The sequence below is a fragment of the Strix aluco genome, chromosome 5 (genome assembly GCF_031877795.1).
Source record: "Strix aluco isolate bStrAlu1 chromosome 5, bStrAlu1.hap1, whole genome shotgun sequence".
NCBI classification, from domain to species: domain Eukaryota; kingdom Metazoa; phylum Chordata; class Aves; order Strigiformes; family Strigidae; genus Strix; species Strix aluco.
Window position 1 is genome coordinate 24,191,996 of NC_133935.1, and position 17,547 is coordinate 24,209,542.

At 39.9% G+C, this 17,547-nt stretch overlaps 1 protein-coding gene across 1 annotated transcript; it reads right to left on the bottom strand.

Annotated features, from left to right (window-relative positions):
• Positions 1-337: 337 nt before the first annotated feature.
• On the bottom strand, positions 338-12,886 carry CMAS (cytidine monophosphate N-acetylneuraminic acid synthetase). The gene is made up of 8 exons (XM_074826411.1): positions 12,688-12,886; positions 9,809-9,951; positions 9,445-9,600; positions 6,768-6,901; positions 5,399-5,493; positions 4,474-4,645; positions 2,462-2,612; positions 338-1,753 (listed from the first exon to the last, which is right to left on the bottom strand). Exons 1-8 carry the CDS (start codon positions 12,846-12,848, stop codon positions 1,521-1,523), a joined length of 1,245 nt encoding a protein of 414 aa, XP_074682512.1. The 5' UTR covers positions 12,849-12,886; the 3' UTR covers positions 338-1,520.
• Between the last annotated feature and the right edge of the window lie 4,661 nt (positions 12,887-17,547).

Sequence of the window (17,547 nt, forward strand, 5' to 3'; positions counted from 1 at the left end):
ACCCTATACAACTAAAATAATTAACCTACCTATACCAAAGTCTGTAGTTCTGTCCAAAATATGGCTCTCCTGCTATCAAAGTCCATGGGATTTATCCAGTGCAGAACTCTAAAACATCACTGAAAGGCAATACTTAAATGAGAACTTAGAGCTGATTAGTACAGTAAACTATTCACCTGTTAACCTTGCTACTGTAGATAGGTGGTAAAAGACTTCCAGTTTAAAATTTTGCTTTGTATAAGGAAGTAAACACAAGGTTAATCAGAGGGCAATATATTAGGTGATACTATATTGGGAGTGTCTATTTAGCAGAGAAACAAAATAAAATAACAAGCTATTATCATTCACCACAGCAGTAACTGCCTGTGTACCACAGGTATTTTTTATTTTTTAGCATAACCCAAGGCAGAATTTGACTCACTGATAAATACTAGGATTGAAACTGATGCGTACTTTTAGTGTCAGTTCTACAAATTTTTACAGATAGGGAGTTCTTTAAATCATGACACGGTAAAAACTGTAAATACAAACATACATATACACCAGCTTTAAATTCACATGCTAAAAATAGTCTGAATATATATTTTATATAAACCCACAACCAACAATTATGTTTTGTGGTGGTTTTCTTTAAAGAGCAGTTACTTTCCCATACAATAAACAGTAAAGATCTTATTCTTTTCTACTCATTAGTGGTTCTAATAAAGCCTTCAGAGAAAGAAACTTGGGTTTCTGCAAAGATCTCAAAGTTAATAGGAAATTTGGCAAAGCATTTGGGTATATTAATTTAAGCACTTCAATAAAATCTAGAATAAACAGATTCAAAGAAGCACAATTCCAAATGACATTTAATTATTTATGAGCTTAAAACTGAACACATGCTTAAGTGCTTTTCTTAACTAATACTAATATTAACTGGTTTTACAGTAACCAAGCTGTCTTTTAAACACATAGAAAGAAATTTGATAGTTATTTTACACCTGACCTCTCTGGCATATGCTAAAACTCTTCCTTACTAGGGACAAATCATGTAAAAAGAAAGCACACAACTACAATGTCATGTTGACATTTAATAGAGGAAATGTAAAACAAATGAGCAAAACTGACAGAATTTTTTTTTTTTTGAAGTCTGAATTACAATTCCGCAAGTCATGAAAAATCACTGATCCCTGAAAATATTCAGATTATGAAATAAAGACACATCATTCTGGTAGGACAGGTGTAATGATCAAGAGTAGATTTACAGGACACTACCTTCTGTAGCATTCCTTCCATTGCACTTAAATGACTTTTAAACTAATCATGAATATGATCATGATTATCAGCATAAGATCATGAATATCAGCACTCAAAGTGGGGCCTTAAATTAGAGGGAAACATCTTTTTAACTCTACTGCAATGTAAAACTTGAAAGATAAGCCATCCTTTGGGATACAGACTTACTGAGAGAGGAAGAAAAGCAGGATTGACCAACTGTGTTACTCTTTTTCATTAGTCCCTCATTTCCCCCCGTGCTGTTCTCATTTCCCCCCCATTTCCTTTCCTGCTGAACTCATTTCCTCCATTTGCTTCCTTGCAGAGTTCACTTTTTCTAACAACATGAATATGTGTTCTGCAAACTCCCGGACAGCTCCACAGCCACCACTGCTTTTACAAATATAACCAGCAGCCTTCTGAGCAACTGTACAAGCATCAGCAGGCACACCACTCATGCCAGCTTTCCTCAGGCATTCCACATCCGACTCTTCATTTCCTATTGAGAAAGATGACAAACAAGGAAAAATATCACATAGGGGAGAAACTGAGCAAACTCAGTATTTTTCTGTCTACGTATTAATCTATTTTTTAGAATTTGTATTCTTGGCACAATTTTCATCTCAACAGCATTTTGCATGTGTGACTGAGTTCTCAGAAAAATCTTAGTGATACGTGTAAACACTGATCACACTTCACACAGTCTTCAGGCAAGAGAGTAGTAAAATTATTTGAGCAACTGAATAAGCATTTGCAGGACTATACACTTAAGCTGTCACCAAAATAGTTTTGTACAGAATCATATGACTTTCAGTTTTGCTTCTGTCCATTTCTTGTTTCCATTTCAGAGTACAATCTATACAATATCCATCTGAAATGAACTAGAATCAGTTCAAATTTGTGAGCTGTAACTGTATGCTTGCATAATATCTAAAGCTTTCCTAAATCTCATTATAAAAAACAGCTAAGACTTCCCTTACCAAATTAGACTGCCAATTCATCAGTGCCTTTAATACTTAGAGACTGTACCCTGACAAGTCTTAAAATACATACCTGCTTTTTGTGATTGTGTGTTATAATTTGCATGTTGATCCCATTAAGTTTAGTGTATTAACAAAGAGCAAAGTGATTTGAAGCTGAGTAGCATTATGAAGTTTGTATTTGTGTATACTATATTTAATTTTACTACCAAAAAAAAGGAACTGACCCAAGTAAGCGATTTCTTTCCAGCTCAAACCCATGTCTTTTTGCCAGTCCTCCAGGACTTGTAATTTATTTGTTGCACTAACTTTTGCTATACATCCCAGCTGCATGGCTGACAATGTTTTTGAACAATCTCTTTCAGAGATGAGTCGAACCTATTAAAATAAAGCCAAGTTAGAATAAATTCTACATACAAAGAAATAAGACATGTAAGTTGCTTTATGAAAAAAACAGTTGAAATTTTGCTAAGAAAAGCTCTCTCAAATATCAGAAAAGCATTGAATAACTGGTTTCTTCAATCAAAACTCAGAGCAAAAGTGATTAGCATCCAAAAGCACATTACAATCTTGAAGTTGCTTTGGGAAAGTGAAACACCATTCTGTAGGCTTCCCCAAGGTTCAAAAAAAAAAAAAAAAGAAATTTACATTTGTTGTCTTAAATGTCACTGCACCAAATAAAATAAAGGCTATCACTGTGGTACAGTGGCATGCTGACTATCTACTGCAGTATTACCAAATTAAGCCACAGTAGGAATAAGAGAATTCCCAAGGAAGTTTTCTGTAATATTTGTAGAAGCAGAATATTCATGAAGTATTTTCCATGACTCCTCTACCTAATAACACCATTTTATTTACAGTAGGACTTCAGAGCATCAATACAACACTAAACAGACTGAAGTAGCACAGCACATTAATCTCTGGAAGTTCATTCTAAATCTAAAATTTCAGAAACAGTGTAAAAGGTAAGCTAAAACCAGAAGATGATTGCAGCAGGATTTTTAAAAATGTCAGACACAACCCCTCCAAGCTTTCTGTCCAAGCTGTGGACAAGCTTACCTTCCCTAATTGCTTTTAAATACTAACAAATACTTGGCACTGATTTTAAGTACAGAATGAACAGGAGTGGTACACAAGGCAAGAATATATCAGTAACATATATGAGAAAAATATAAAGTGCAGCACAAAGACCAGGAGTTTTTTAATGAAAGATTCCATGTCACAGCAAGTATGGAAATGGGCTCCCACAGGCAACAAAACAATTACAAGCTTCCTCCCCTTTTTGCCTCACAGAAAATGAGGCTGAGGGAGTTCTGAAAAACCATCTGCTCCATTTCACTGCCACAAGGCAGCATCAGCTGCAAAGTATGTCATGAATATCTTGTCTAACCCGTCATAAAAAAACTCCTACAATACAGACTCCAAAAACGTATCTGGAGAACTCTACTTAGGGTATAGCTACCTTTGTTGTACCCATGCCCAGCTCTATCTGCAACAGAACTGAGTTAAGGCTCTTTGAAGGCAGCCTAAACCTCCAATTAGTTCTTACCCCAAAAAATTTCTTCTAGCTGTATCAGTCAGAAAATAGCCAAGAGGCTAATTTTACATAAATGCAGCAAAGACTCTGATCAGCAGAATTTAGTAGCAGTAATAAAAATCAATAATAATAATAATGAAAGTAGCCATGTTACAATCTGTGTTGTTTCAGTTTTTCATTTAACACCGAATTCCTACAACTTCAAAGCACGTAAGTTATGGTTAAAACAACTACACAGACAAAAGTGTTTGGGGTTTGATTTCCCTTCTTTGCAACAATCATGGGTGATCTAGGACAAACCACCTAGTTTGCTTGGCTATTTCTTCCTCTTCTATAGCCAAGAGGTAAGAACATATCCCTGCTTGGTAAAGATAACTTCTAATTAACGAGGTGCCTAGATACACAGAGAACAATATGCTTGGTGCTAGCAAAACATCATAAAAATTTTTTCCCACATTTTTCCAAGACAAAAAGAAAGAAGCTACAGCTACTGTGAGTGAGATTGAGAACTTCCTCAGAACACTTTTATTTTCCTCTAAGGGATCCGAGAACAACATTTGTCCCAACCCCAAACGGATGTATTATGCTGCCTGATCACAAGTACTCTGAAGAAACTTCAACTTATACGCTGCAGGGTTTTTAGAATCTTTTAATTTCAGGTTACATCAGACATAAAGCCTCACACTTCAGAACAACACTTACCTGGATTCCTCTTTTCTTTAACAGATTTATACCAACAATATCTCTATAATCGTAGGAGACCATTTCCTTCTGATCTTCTGTCACATAAATGCGACCATTTGTCAGGCATCCATCAATACTGCAAACCAATAGCTTCACCTCTTTTAATGGGTCTTTGCCGAAATATCCAAAGCTAAACAAAGAAGCTATCATTTTAGGATGGAAGTTTTTGCACACCCCAAACCCAAATATTTCAAATAAGTTGTGATCTACAGACAGAAGAATCAGCTTTGAAATTCTTTTTTTCTAATGTCTTTTATCATTGTCGCTCTCAAACTATATTCTCCCTCTTCAAAGAAAAAAAAAAAACCAGAACTATTCAAAAGACAGCTCAGTTATGGTGTCCATTTAAAAATTAGGATGAGATTTATATCCTTAGCATAAGAAGTTATGTTCTGTAGCATTTACCTGGGGCAAAACCAAAATGGATGAAAAAGGCACAGAAAACATATTCCATTCCCACCCATTATTTCCTTAGAGAGGGGTAGAGTAGCTGCGAAGAAAAGGCAGCTGGCAAATTGTAATCAGCTCATGCCTTCTACCTGAACGCTCTCAGTCATGTGCATCAATAAAAGTGGTCCAGACCATGGAAGCCTAGGATAATTCAGCTGGAAAAGCCAGAGATGATGCTAAAACATTGCTGTTGTATGGTGGTACAGTTTTCCCCAAGCTGAACTTTAAAAAGAAAAAAAAACCAAACCACCAAAACATATGGCAAAGGTAATTTTCAGATGATTTCAACAGAGATAGAAAAAAATGATGGGCAGTAATAAAGTTGCCCAATTATCTTTGGCCTTGATTACTTACATTACATACATCAGGAATTCACATGACTATACTTTGAAACAATAAGCAATATCAAAGAAATAAAGGAATAGTGTTTTACCTCAATACTCTCTGCTCTGCAATAGGCCAATCAATGTCTATATCAATATCCACACTGTGTTCTGCACGCATTTCATAGTAGGCCATCTTACCACCCTAAATAAAATAGAACCCATTAAAATTTATGCTTGGGTTAATAAAAATACAAGTCTGTACAATTTAGTACCATGTAATGAAAGCTAAGTGTCTGGTTACACAGTGGTCACAACAGCTTATATAAAAGTGAAGCATCAGTAATGATGTTTTTGCAAGTGACACAGAACCAAGCATTTGAAACAACTTTCTATAGGCAATGGTTAATAAGTATTTTAATTTCACAGCGCAAGAAAGATGTTATGCATTATAGTCATTATGTCACACTGATTTCACTAGGTCTTTTAATACAGTAAAATAGTAATACCTTTAGCATTCACTCAGTAAAAGTATGCTTATTTTTTGTTTGCTCTCTACACAAAGACTTAATTTCAGTTGGAAAAATATCTACTGGACCCCAATACAATTAAAAAACCTAAGAGTTCTAGTCCTCAGAGAGTTAGTGGCCCAACCTTTATAAAATGTAGAATTCAACACAATTTACTATCCAAATCAATGCTTGCAAGTTCACACAGCACTAGCTGGCACTGCATGGGTCTGTACAAACTATAGAGACCTAAAGCTAGTATCTCTGCATTACTGAGGTGTCTGGAAAAGAGAGAAGAACCTGGTATTCCTGATGTACCTAGTAAGGTATTCCTGTTAGAAACATGGAAATACCTACATTGGGCTTTTTTTCAGTTCTGCTGACAAATACTGTAAAGGATCTGTAAGATGGAGAACTTGTCTTGCATGAGACAACTAAGGGACTATACTTGTAGACAAACAAAATGAAAGGTGAAGTAAATAAATTTGTTCCGCATTACTGTACTGGGACATAAACATCAGGAAAAAGACTGTTTAAGTTACAGTACAAACTTGGCATAAGACTAAACTGGCCAAGAATACAAGCTTACAGATTACAGGAGAAGCCTATGAAACTGCACGAAGGTCAGTTTCACACCCTTAGTAACACTAAAATGAACTATAAGATAGGCATTTACATCCTGGCAAACTGATGTGGAACTCAATATTGTACTGTTTTAGGCTTATAGCCATGTACTGCTCTATTATTTGTATAAATTTGTTTGCTGTGGAGGATGGTGTTACTGGAATTGCCCTAGCTACAGCTAGCCCTGTTAAGTTATAAATAATAAGCAAACTGTCCTGAGGTCAAAGCGCTGTTACTTCATACTGACTTCATCAGAAATGGAAATACATTCTTTGAATTCAAAATCCTCTATAACAGAAGTAAAAGATGTATTATTCTAAAGAGCATGAAAAACAGAAGCACTAACCTGCAAGTAGCCTTTCTCAATCAAATGTCTCTTGGCAAAATAAAATGAGCCATTTTCATACAGCTCCCCAGCCCAATCTTGCCTCCGGTACCGTTTTGCTGGATTCAGGTTTTGAGGCTCTGTCATTTTGCTTCCTGTTAACAGAGAAAAATGACAAAATAAGTTTTCCAGAATCCCTGTTCGGAGTCACTTAACTTTCTTTAAATAGCTTTCTGTTGAAAAATTAAGGACATAATTCAGTCACCAACTTTTTTCAATAGATATTGCCTCTTGTTGCTTAGCTCTATAAAGAATCACTGAATTGTTTCTCTTTCTTGGAACTGTGGATAACAAACTGGAGGCCTGCTCTGCATTTCTAGCAAAGGAAATTTGTCTTTCCAACTTAAAAAAAACCTGAGAGGTCGTCAGCTCCAAAACTGGTTACTAAAAGGAGTAGGGGGAGACATTCTTCTAGACTGTCCTTCCCAATGTGAAAGAAATATTATACTCTTTCTGTACTATATCTCCTAGTACATGATAGGAAGAGGCTTAACTTGAAGTAAAGGGAAATGCAAAAAAAAAAAAAAATTCAGCTACCTACACCTAAAACCAGGAATATCCTGAATGAACTCTGAGAGCTGAGAGGACCAACCTGAAATCCAGAAGGTGAAAAAAGAGCATATGTGAAGACATTTTGCCTGTGAAAACATCTTGCCACTTCCCCAAAATATTTCCGATTTAGGGATACACATTATATCAACTTTTCATAAGTGGTAATTCAGTGTCCACAAGTAAACAAACAAGTGTCTCTGAACAAACATGATCCCATAAGATCCCATATTGTTAACAATGCCAGTAGTGCAGGCAGTAGAAACTGAACCAGGGACCTGAGACTTCTGTCTTTACACCACACAAACTCACATGCACAAAGCAGTTAAAATTCACCAGGTCTCATGATCTAGTAACCATGAAAAAGTTGGAGAGCATTCTCAAACATGTAAAACATCCTGAGGCCTTAGTACATATACACACCTTGTATTTCATAAATACACTAGAGCTTTGTGCTCAATGAAGTAAACATTTCCAGTCGGACACACCTTTCTCTTTCAGGGTGCATCAATATTAAGCCTGAATGCAGAAGGAACAACAGAAATACACAGGAAAAGATATAAAATTCTTTTAACATAACCACTACGTTAAAGCCATCTGGGGGGGGGGGGGGGGGGGGCGGAGAACGATACTAAACTGTATAATGCTCCTGCCAATCACTGTCACCTGAAACACAACACTCCTGAAATGGCATTTGCTTTTACCCTTAAGCTGCTGATGCTTGCACGATGTGTTCCTTGTTCTCCTCACATATACTTCTTGCAACTGAATGATTCTTTATCTCTTGCCACATTAAAAGATTTTTAGATGTTATTTTATACTAAAGAATCATTTGCTCTTTTAGGTAGGCCTTGAGGCTTTTTTATTTTAATAATCTACCTATAAAGACTAGGTGGCACACAATCACTTCAGAAAGCCACATGGTACATCCAAATGAAACTTAAGTCTTTCACAGATGTCCATTCTAGCACCTCAGGATGTGAAATGGACTTACACTGGTTGCCTAAAGTACAACCCATAGAATCCTAAACTGCCATGATCTTGATATTCCTCTTATCCTTTACAAACAGTGTCGTGTTATTTCTCCTCTTATGAAGAATAATGAGAATGTTCAAGTTATCTGTTTATTCTAAAAAAGGCCCAAGTTTTATTCCAACTTATCTCTAATAGCAAACTTCATTTATTTCATTTCACATGCTCTTTCACAGCATGATGCTTTCTGAACGCATAAAAATTTTTTTCATCTGAAGGAATTTATCTCTCAACAGGATAACTGTAATGTCCAAGTAACAACATCCACTTTTAAAATATAGCAATGTGACAGTATCTGAACTAACCATTTCTAGAAAAAGAAGCAAACATTTCTGCTTTAATCACAGAAACAAAACCAACATAGATAATGTGCAGAATACTTCTTTGTACAAGGACAAAAGGTACTTCTATAGCTACAACAAGGTATAATCTTTATTTGTAAGTAAAGAGTTCAGCCTTTGGTCATCTTGGCAACTGTAGCCAAGAGGCACATTTTCTCTGGGAAAAACAAGTCATATTCTTCTGTATGAGCTAATTAACAGTAGTTCAGTCCTCATGACTCAAAGGCAGTTTTCAATTTGACAGAAGTCAGCAGCCAAATTAGCAGGCTGAAACAAACCGTAAGTCTCCAGGCTAAGAGGTTTCCATCTCATCCTCGCTAAGACTTTACCTCACATTATTTGTCATTCATTAGCTACTGCACAGCAGGAACAAACACTTTCCTAGTGTCACATCTACATACACATGAATACCCACCAAACAGAAGTTAACATGTAAAGTTTTGGGGAGCTATATTTTGAGCCTAGACAAGTTAATAACATTTTAATTTTCAATACCTTATCACTTCTACAAAACAATTACAGAAAGGGTGAGCAATGATCAGTAATATCAAAACAGCACTACTTAAAAGGAATTTCTAAGCAATCTCACACCTCTTCAAGAACTCAGCCCCTGCCTCTGATATCACTTCCTAATGTAAATACCATCGGTATGAAAATAAACCTTTCGAAAAAAATGTTATTAAGTATAACTTTAACCAGAAACAGCTAAGTATTACCTCCTTTTTTTACCTCACTCCATCTAAATTGATGCCGTCTCACAACAGAGAAGACAGAATCAAACCCCTCCTTCTGGATCAGATCTGCCACTTTTATAAGATCACTGGGATGTAAACAGGGAGATGTTGCTTGAATATTTCCTACAATATCAACCTCTGAAGAAAAACAAAGAAACATTTATGAAACACTGAATATTTTTAACACACACAACTACAAAGTGTGGTATGAGTGGATGCCACAAAAAAAAGAGAATCTTTCTAGCTTTTATTTACTAAAGGCTTTACTTTTTTTTTTTCCTAATAAGTGCATCATCCTTCTGGGGCTATAACATAAAAGCCTCGGCATACTTCATTACTGATTTACCATGATGATGATTAAGAAACTCTCTGATAGCTTCTAGAGAAGTTGAGGAGTCTTGAGAAACTTCAGGGCTTCTGCGATGAACTTGAGCACCAAACTGCTTTGCAACCTTCTCAATTTCATCATGGTCTGTAGAAACCCATACACTGTTGGCAGACAGTGACAGAAATTAATATAAATAATAAATCCCAACATTATTGACTCATCTGCCACAATCTAACCTGAACAACACCCTGGCTTATGTAGGTACTACACCGTGCAATGAAAGGAACTAGTTCTTTTATTTCCGTTAGTAAAACTATCCCTGTCAGTCCAACAAGCAACTTTTAACGATAGGGATAAAATACACATATTCACTAGATTGTAAAATCTCAAGCTTGGGTTGCATTTCAGGTTAATACTGTAGGGTGCTTGATCCACCTTCCACGTATGAAGCTAAGCAACATAAAAAAATCAGAAGTGTTACCAGAAAATTCCAGTGTCAGCACGCCACAATTTTTTAGACATGCTAACAGATCAAGGAATTGTGAATGGGTCAAATGAGGCATTCAAAATCATTTTACAGTTCAGAAACAAGACTGACAACAAGTAAAACTGCCACACATAAGATGAGCCTATTCCGAAAATGTTTTAAAATGCATTAATTAGGCTCCATACAATCCCAGAGAAAGAGCTGCTCAAGTTACAATCACATATGTTTTGGCACAGAAAACATTCAATACTGGTAAGGCAAGATTGTGATTGTTCAGGGATAATAAACATTTACAAAAGGAAGGGCTAAGTCTGAATATCGTGTGATGATAAACACCGGCTGAGCACTGTGAGGCCACTGCTGCCATCATTTTGACAAAAAAGCACGCAAGATAAAAACTATGAAAAATAACCCTTCTTTCAGCCACACTGGCATTCTCAATGCGCTGTACGTACCAGTTGGTGCTTTAGTTAGTTTTTTTTCATCCAAAGACTTCATGGGATAATCAGAATAGAAATATGTATGACAGCGACAGCAATGTCAAGTCACACCCATGTGAACAAATGCAGAAGAGATATTTTCCATAAACTGCTTCAGGCTCGTTAGCTTAAACGTGCACTCCCCATTCCACTAACAGAGTTTCATTGTGTAACACGTACCCTGTCAGCACAGCTGTTGCAAAGGTGACTAGAAAACCTAGCACACTTCCATCTAATGCACCTGTTATGCCTCATAGTTAGGCTACATAACCCTAACTGGCTCCCTCTTGGGCAAATTCAGATGCCAAATAGAAAATGAGAAGGTCGCTCAAACCACCATACCCACCACAGGTCATTAAGCAATATGCATTAAGTAATTACCAGTAATCTAGGTCAGAAATGTTTTTGACTGCATCTTTATTAAAAATAAAACTGCCAGCTATGCTTCCTTTACTTTTTGGATAGAGTAAAAAAGATTTTCCAAAATAGATAACGGTACAGCAACTATAAGATAGAGAAGGCTCGTGCTTACTTCCAGCTCTTAGTCTAGCTGGGGTCTATTTCTGCTTGACTACATCAAGTCCCTGCTCTGAACATAACACAGTAGGTTTGCATTGGGAACCTGCACCTAGATATGCTACATACCACGTGCATCCTAATCATGTACTGGTTTTAATTATCAGTATGTGTGTAGAAAACTCTCAGTTTTGTTCCGGCAGAAAACAGAAATTTGTAATGCCCATATTCTTAACACTAACAACATACTTGCTTCTATCTAGCTTTAGTTATTGCTACGGAAGTTTCATGCACTTTGCCACAAACTGAGCCTCTGTTGTGTCACATGGGCACACACAATTATTTCCTTCCACTCCACATTTATGAGACTGCCCCTGACATGCAGTGTCCAGCTGTGGGCTCCCCGATACAAGAAATTAAAACCGGAGCAAGCCCAGCAGAGAGTCAGCACGACTGGGGCCTGGAAGCACACGCATGCCAGGAGACACCGAAAGAGCTGCCTCGATGCAGTCTTATGAAGAGAAGGCAAGGGGGCAACTTTATTGTTGTCTTCAAGCACCTGGCGGGCAGGTAGAGGGAACACAGAGAAACTTTCCCTGGACGAGCACAGTAAGAGGACACAGACTGCTAGAACACATGTGCCAGATAATCACAAAACAATTTTTCAGCCATGAGGGCTATCAATCACTGAACCAGTGCCCAGAAGGGCTGTGGGGTCTCCATCCTTGGCGATATGCAAGCTCAGCTGCACATAGTCCCAAGCAACCCTAGCCAGCCCAGCTCTGCCCAGCAGGTGGGACCCAACGACCACCAACCGAAGTCACCCTCTGATTCAGTGATCTGCAGATTACCTACAGCCTGCCACTCTCATTTAATGCAGCCATCTCAATAAAGTAAAAATGCTTACTGGCAAACATCATCAACTGCTGGCTCCCGACCACGAACCAAAACAACTTTAACTTCAAATTACTGTGATCAAATTACTTTGATTCCTTCATTCCTTCGTAGCTCACCCTCACCAGGCAGGGACAGGGAAGTTAGCTCACGGCAGGCTGCAGCCTGCTAGCCCTGCCCGGTCCATGAGCTGGTGCCACCCGGACTGCACCCCCTTGCCTTCAGGGAGGATCTCCTACAGCACCCCCGCCTCATTCACGAAGCCGAAGGAGCAGCTCCAGCGAGGCTAAAGCCGCCCGGGGGAGACCAGGCGCCTCACTATCACGGCCTGCCACTAGCAGTTCACCCGGGACGCCGGCGCCAAGCCTCGGAGCTGCCAGGGAAAAGCCGGCTGGGAAGGGCGGGACGGCTGCTCCGGGCAGGGGCCGCTCCCGGCGCTGCACACCCCCTGCTGCCCCCGGTCCCGGGGGGGGGGGGGGGGGGAAGAAGGGGGGGAGACGGGGCAAAAGGCGCATGCGCACCTGTGGAAGACGCCGGCGTCGATGGCGGCGCGCAGCACCCAGCCGATGAGCGGCACCCCCGCCAGCAGCTTGATGTTCTTCAGCGGGATGCCCTTGCTGCCGCCGCGCGCCAGCACCAGCGCGGCCAGGTGGGCGCGCGAGCCCCCCGCGCCCGCCTCCATCGGCCGCTCGCCCCGGCCGCGCCCCGCCGCGCCTGTCGGGAAGTGTAGTCCCCTCCGGGGCGGGGCACGGCCACGCTGCGCACGCCCGCGGCAAGGGGGCGGGCACGCGGGCGGGAGGCCGCGGCGGGGCGGGGCGGAGGGCGGGGGCTGAGGCTGGGAGAGGAGGGGTTGTCCGGGCGTAGGGGCCCCGCACCCATTACGCCTCCGTTTGGGGGAGGTGGGGGTGCGGCGCCCCTCCGCCTGCCCCCAAGTGGTACGGGGCGCTCCGCAAAGCCCTGTGCTGGGCGGCGGGAGCGGGAGGGGGGGAAGGCACCCAGCGCTCCTCAAGTAACGGTTCTGAGGCGGGATGGAGGGTCCCTAGCGCCCCGCGGTACGAATGTGGCCCGGTTTCTCTGTTTAATACTTTATGCCCATCAAAAAAAAAAAAAAAGAAAAGAAAAAAGCTAGTGAGAGGTGTGGCTGCGTTTCCTGTCGGCACCTACGACGTGGCTTTGAGGTGGTTAGCTGTGGTACTGGAAAGCCCTGGCAGCTGGGCGCTGAGCACGCACTGCAGCCTGTGTCTGGAGAGCTGCACAAGCACCAGGCGACCGGATTCAGTAGTTTCTTCGTCAGCCACCAGCATAAATCTTCAAACTTCAGTGGTTTCTCTTGCGTCATGCCCTTACCGCGTGAGGAGTCCCGGCAGAGGGCAGAGTAGTCACACCGGAGCCTTTTCACGTGGGAAGGGAAACCTTTCCTCGCTTCTGTGTTCCACTTCCTAAAAGATGTATTAAGGCATAAAAACACCCGATGTTAAGTTAGACGAACTTACCTATAGAAACCGGATGGATAAAATAAAGCAATACGCTACCAGTATAAGGTGGCACAAGAATTCGGTTTTTAATGTAATTTGGAGACTGGAAAGTGGAGCCTGTTGAACAGCATCATAAAGTCACTCCTGGAGACCCAGAACCTCAGTCCATAATGGAAGTATATCGCATGCAGTTTACTGAAGTCATCCGCAGGTTATTTAAGATGTGTTGCGGAGCAGGAGGACCTTATCTACCACTGCCAAAGGAAACACTCCCAGTTATATTCAGCTGTAGGCAGGCATTTAGGAAGACTATTCATTGGGGGGGTTGATTTTTTTCTTTCTGAAGTGAACACCTGTTCAAAGAAACCCAGCAGAGATAGACAGCTGGCTTTTCTACTATGCAGATCAAGACAGCACCTTTCAGGCCTTTTTTTTAAGATGAGATTGAAACAAGATTTGTCACATGCAAGTTCTTACCTGTTTAGCACTATGCTTCTGTCAGAGGCTGTTGTGCCCACAACAGACCAAGTTCAACAAGTTTCTTGACCTGAACATGGTCATCTACAGTGCAAAGTCTGGTGGTCTGGCTGAGAGCTGCCAACTCTGCTGTACAGGCAGAAATCTCCAGGAGGATCTAAAGGAAAGTGCTGTCGGTGCTAACTTTGTAACCTGGCACAGCTAGTTTGCTAGATCCCACCTGTCAACCCCTTCAGACATAGATGTAACAAAAAGGAATATCAAATGACTGCCACACTTCTGAACAAACACAACAGCTACATGGTGCTCTTCTGCTGCAAACAAAGGTCCTTTTTGTTGAGAAGAAAGATAGAAGTCCTTTTGAGGGCAGTTTTATGGAATGACTTTTGCTGTAAATCATACTATTTTGTGCAGTTCTCTGAGAAATTCCTTTAAAGTACCCAGAGATGGCACCTGTATAGCATGTTATGTTACAAAGAAAATATACAAGGCTTTAACAACTGAAGAATGAGAAATCATATGCTGTATTAAGTCTCTTTCAGAATTTCTTACCTAAATGTAATAATATTCAAAATACCTACCTGTTAAGTAAGCAATGGGTTAAAAACATCTGTATTTTGGTTCATCACATTGTGAAAATTGGATGATTTATCAATAATAGTATTTCAGCTACATAATTCAGTAATGTTGACTGCATAACCTGTCCAGGCAATGTAGAGATTCATATGATAGCAAAGCTTTTCCTGATCTTTACTGAATCTTCTTTTCTGTAGTATAAGTCCATTAATTCCTGTCTTCTCCAAACAGATCTAGAGAATAGATTATTTCCTATCTTTCTTCAGCAGGCATATGCATACTTGATAAGAGGCACCGTCTCAAATCAAATCTTAGACTTTTCCTTTTCAGGACCATACCCATTAGTTCAGTCTTCCTCCTAGTTCAAATCTTCCAGACTTCAATCATTGCCATTATTCTTTTCTGGACTTCTTATAAGGGAACCAGATCTGTCCCCACCTTAAAATATTTTCATGTAAACCACATTCCTCTAGTTTATTTACATGAAAGCTATGTGAGACCTCGTCAAGAGTTTTACTAAGCTGAAGATATATGGTATCCACTCCATTTTCCTCTAGCCACAGGCCTGGTTTTCTAGATTGAAATTCTATTTATTTGACTTGTTCTATGTAAGTTATTATTGACTGCTATTAATTGCTTTGTTTTCTTTTATGAGCTTACCAAAACTTGGTTATTTATTCCAGCATTTTTTTCCCAGAATCAAATGTTCAACTAGTGGTTCAAATGCATCTCTATCAAAATTTTAGTTCGGATCAAGAGTGCATTTCTGAACTGACTCTCAAAGCACATAAACTGTTACTGAGTCCCACTACTTGCTAAAGCAGACATAGTGAATAGTTCCCAGGCTTTTCCTTTCCCCCTATTTTTAACATAGGGGGCATTTTATCCTTTCTAGTCTCAGTAACTCTACCTGTTTCTGAGATTTCATCAGCCAGCTGCCAAGGATGAAACTCAGCTCTGAGCTAGTTTGAGTACATATTACTCACCTAAATACATTCTGACTCGTTTCTTCCGTATTTGTACTGATGTCTTGCTCCTGAAGGGACTGTGTGGGTAACAGCACTCAGTGAGATAAGAACATTTGCTATTCTATTAATAGAGCAGCGGAGAACAAAACATAGAATATAATGCTTTCCACTTCTTTGGAACATGTACCCTGTTTTATGTAATCATGAAGTGGCCTGCAGGCACAGGTTTCCCAGTGTGGAGGCTGCACTGGCTAGTGCAGCATGCATTCCCATGTCACATAACGTGGTCAAGTCTTGTGACTGTGCAGCCTGCCTGCCCCTAGTCTTATCGTGCCCAACTGTCCCTGAACAAGTAGGGCCAAACTGGCTCATTGCAAGGAAATACTGGTATACTAGTAAAATTAGTGGGAATAAATCTATTTTAAAAACATGTTCCATGCCATATGATTCCACTGAGGATAATAAAATCTGTGAATTTCCTTTCTGGCCACCGTTCAGTTGCTATAAAGTATCATATTGTAGTTTCTCTCAAGAAAGAAGTCCTTTCATTCAAGTCTGTGTGTAAGAGCAAATGAACAAAACTGGAGGCATTCAGTAGTTCTGTGCTGAGGTGTTACTGTGATCACTGTTCAAAGGTTATAATCTACTAACAGGGAGCACTGTGGAATTTAGGCTATTAATTAGGGAAATGTTTTATTATGCAGTGTAACTTATTAATGTGTATCAGGCATGGCTGAACAAGAAACCTCACTAGTAATGATGATTGTGGTCTGCTTTCAAATTAACACCCTCTGAATTGCTAGTCATGAGATCAACCCTGCCCTTCCATCTTCCGAATTGCCAGTCTTGAGGTCTGCTCTGCCCTTCCTGACATTCACACTGGTCACAACACTCTTCACAGGCTTTAAGACAGGAAAAGTATGTGATAGTGATTCTCTGAAGCTCACATTGGAGCTTCATGAGCAGAGCCTTGTGGCATGTTGGTCAAAGCCAAATGACTTAAAGAAAAATGGTAAAACTGCTGTTGACCTAACTGGGGCCGGTATTTAATTTTGTGTGCATGGAGTCTAATTCGGTTTATGTTAGTAGGGCTCCATAAGTTATAGTGCAGGTGGGTTCACTTGCAGGGTCCTGTCTTTTTCTAGGCCATACCTAACTTAATGAATACTACAGAAACAGGTAAGAAAGACTCAGTGGAAGCATCTAGTGGAAACCTCAGGGATATGCTACATCTGAGTAAACTGGGAGTTACTCTTTCTAGGTCTGTCTACAGCAACAGGAAAGATCTAGATCTCCTTTCCTGGCCCTGAACCATGGAAGCAGTGAAATCCATGGAGTTATGCTGAGTCAAACCAGTGTAAAGGAAATAAGGAATGAGCCTGGGAAAGTATAGCAGATTACCCATTCCTGTTATTGGAAGCTTCATGCAAGTCTTAAGCTAATATAGTCTGTCCATACATGAGAGTTACGTGAGTAAAGGTTAACATATGTTTATGAAAAAGGCCAAGGAAGTGTTCAAGGGTCTGAGATTCCTTAAAAGCAGACAGGAAGGAGTATGATTAATCAGAACTTAGACTTGACCTAGTGTATTACTTGGACTTGATGCAGAAATGAAATGGAGCATACTACTTTGCTGCAGCATATTGAAATGCACTGTGTTTAATTCGATGCTTGCTGGAGGGATTGTGTTCCATTTGGCAATCTCATGTACACAGAAGAAATCAGAGAGAACTGAAATATGTATATTTAAGAGTAATTTCAAACTGCTGAAGTGAAGTCTTTATTATTATTACCAAGACTATTACATTGTTTGACAGTGTTGACATTACCTGTCTGTCTATAAAATAATTGTCAATTATTGTAATAACAATACTGATTTATATTT

Bases quoted from the DNA above. Each gene is read 5' to 3' on its own strand.
- CMAS (XM_074826411.1), bottom strand. From the start codon at position 12,848: ATGGAGGCGGGCGCGGGGGGCTCGCGCGCCCACCTGGCCGCGCTGGTG. The intron at 9,952-12,687 runs GTGCGCATGCGC...GTCTGCCAACAG, and splicing joins GACGCCGGCGTCTTCCACAG to TGTATGGGTTTCTACAGACC. The intron at 9,601-9,808 runs GTAAATCAGTAA...GTTTTTCTTCAG, and splicing joins GTTTCTTAATCATCATCATG to AGGTTGATATTGTAGGAAAT.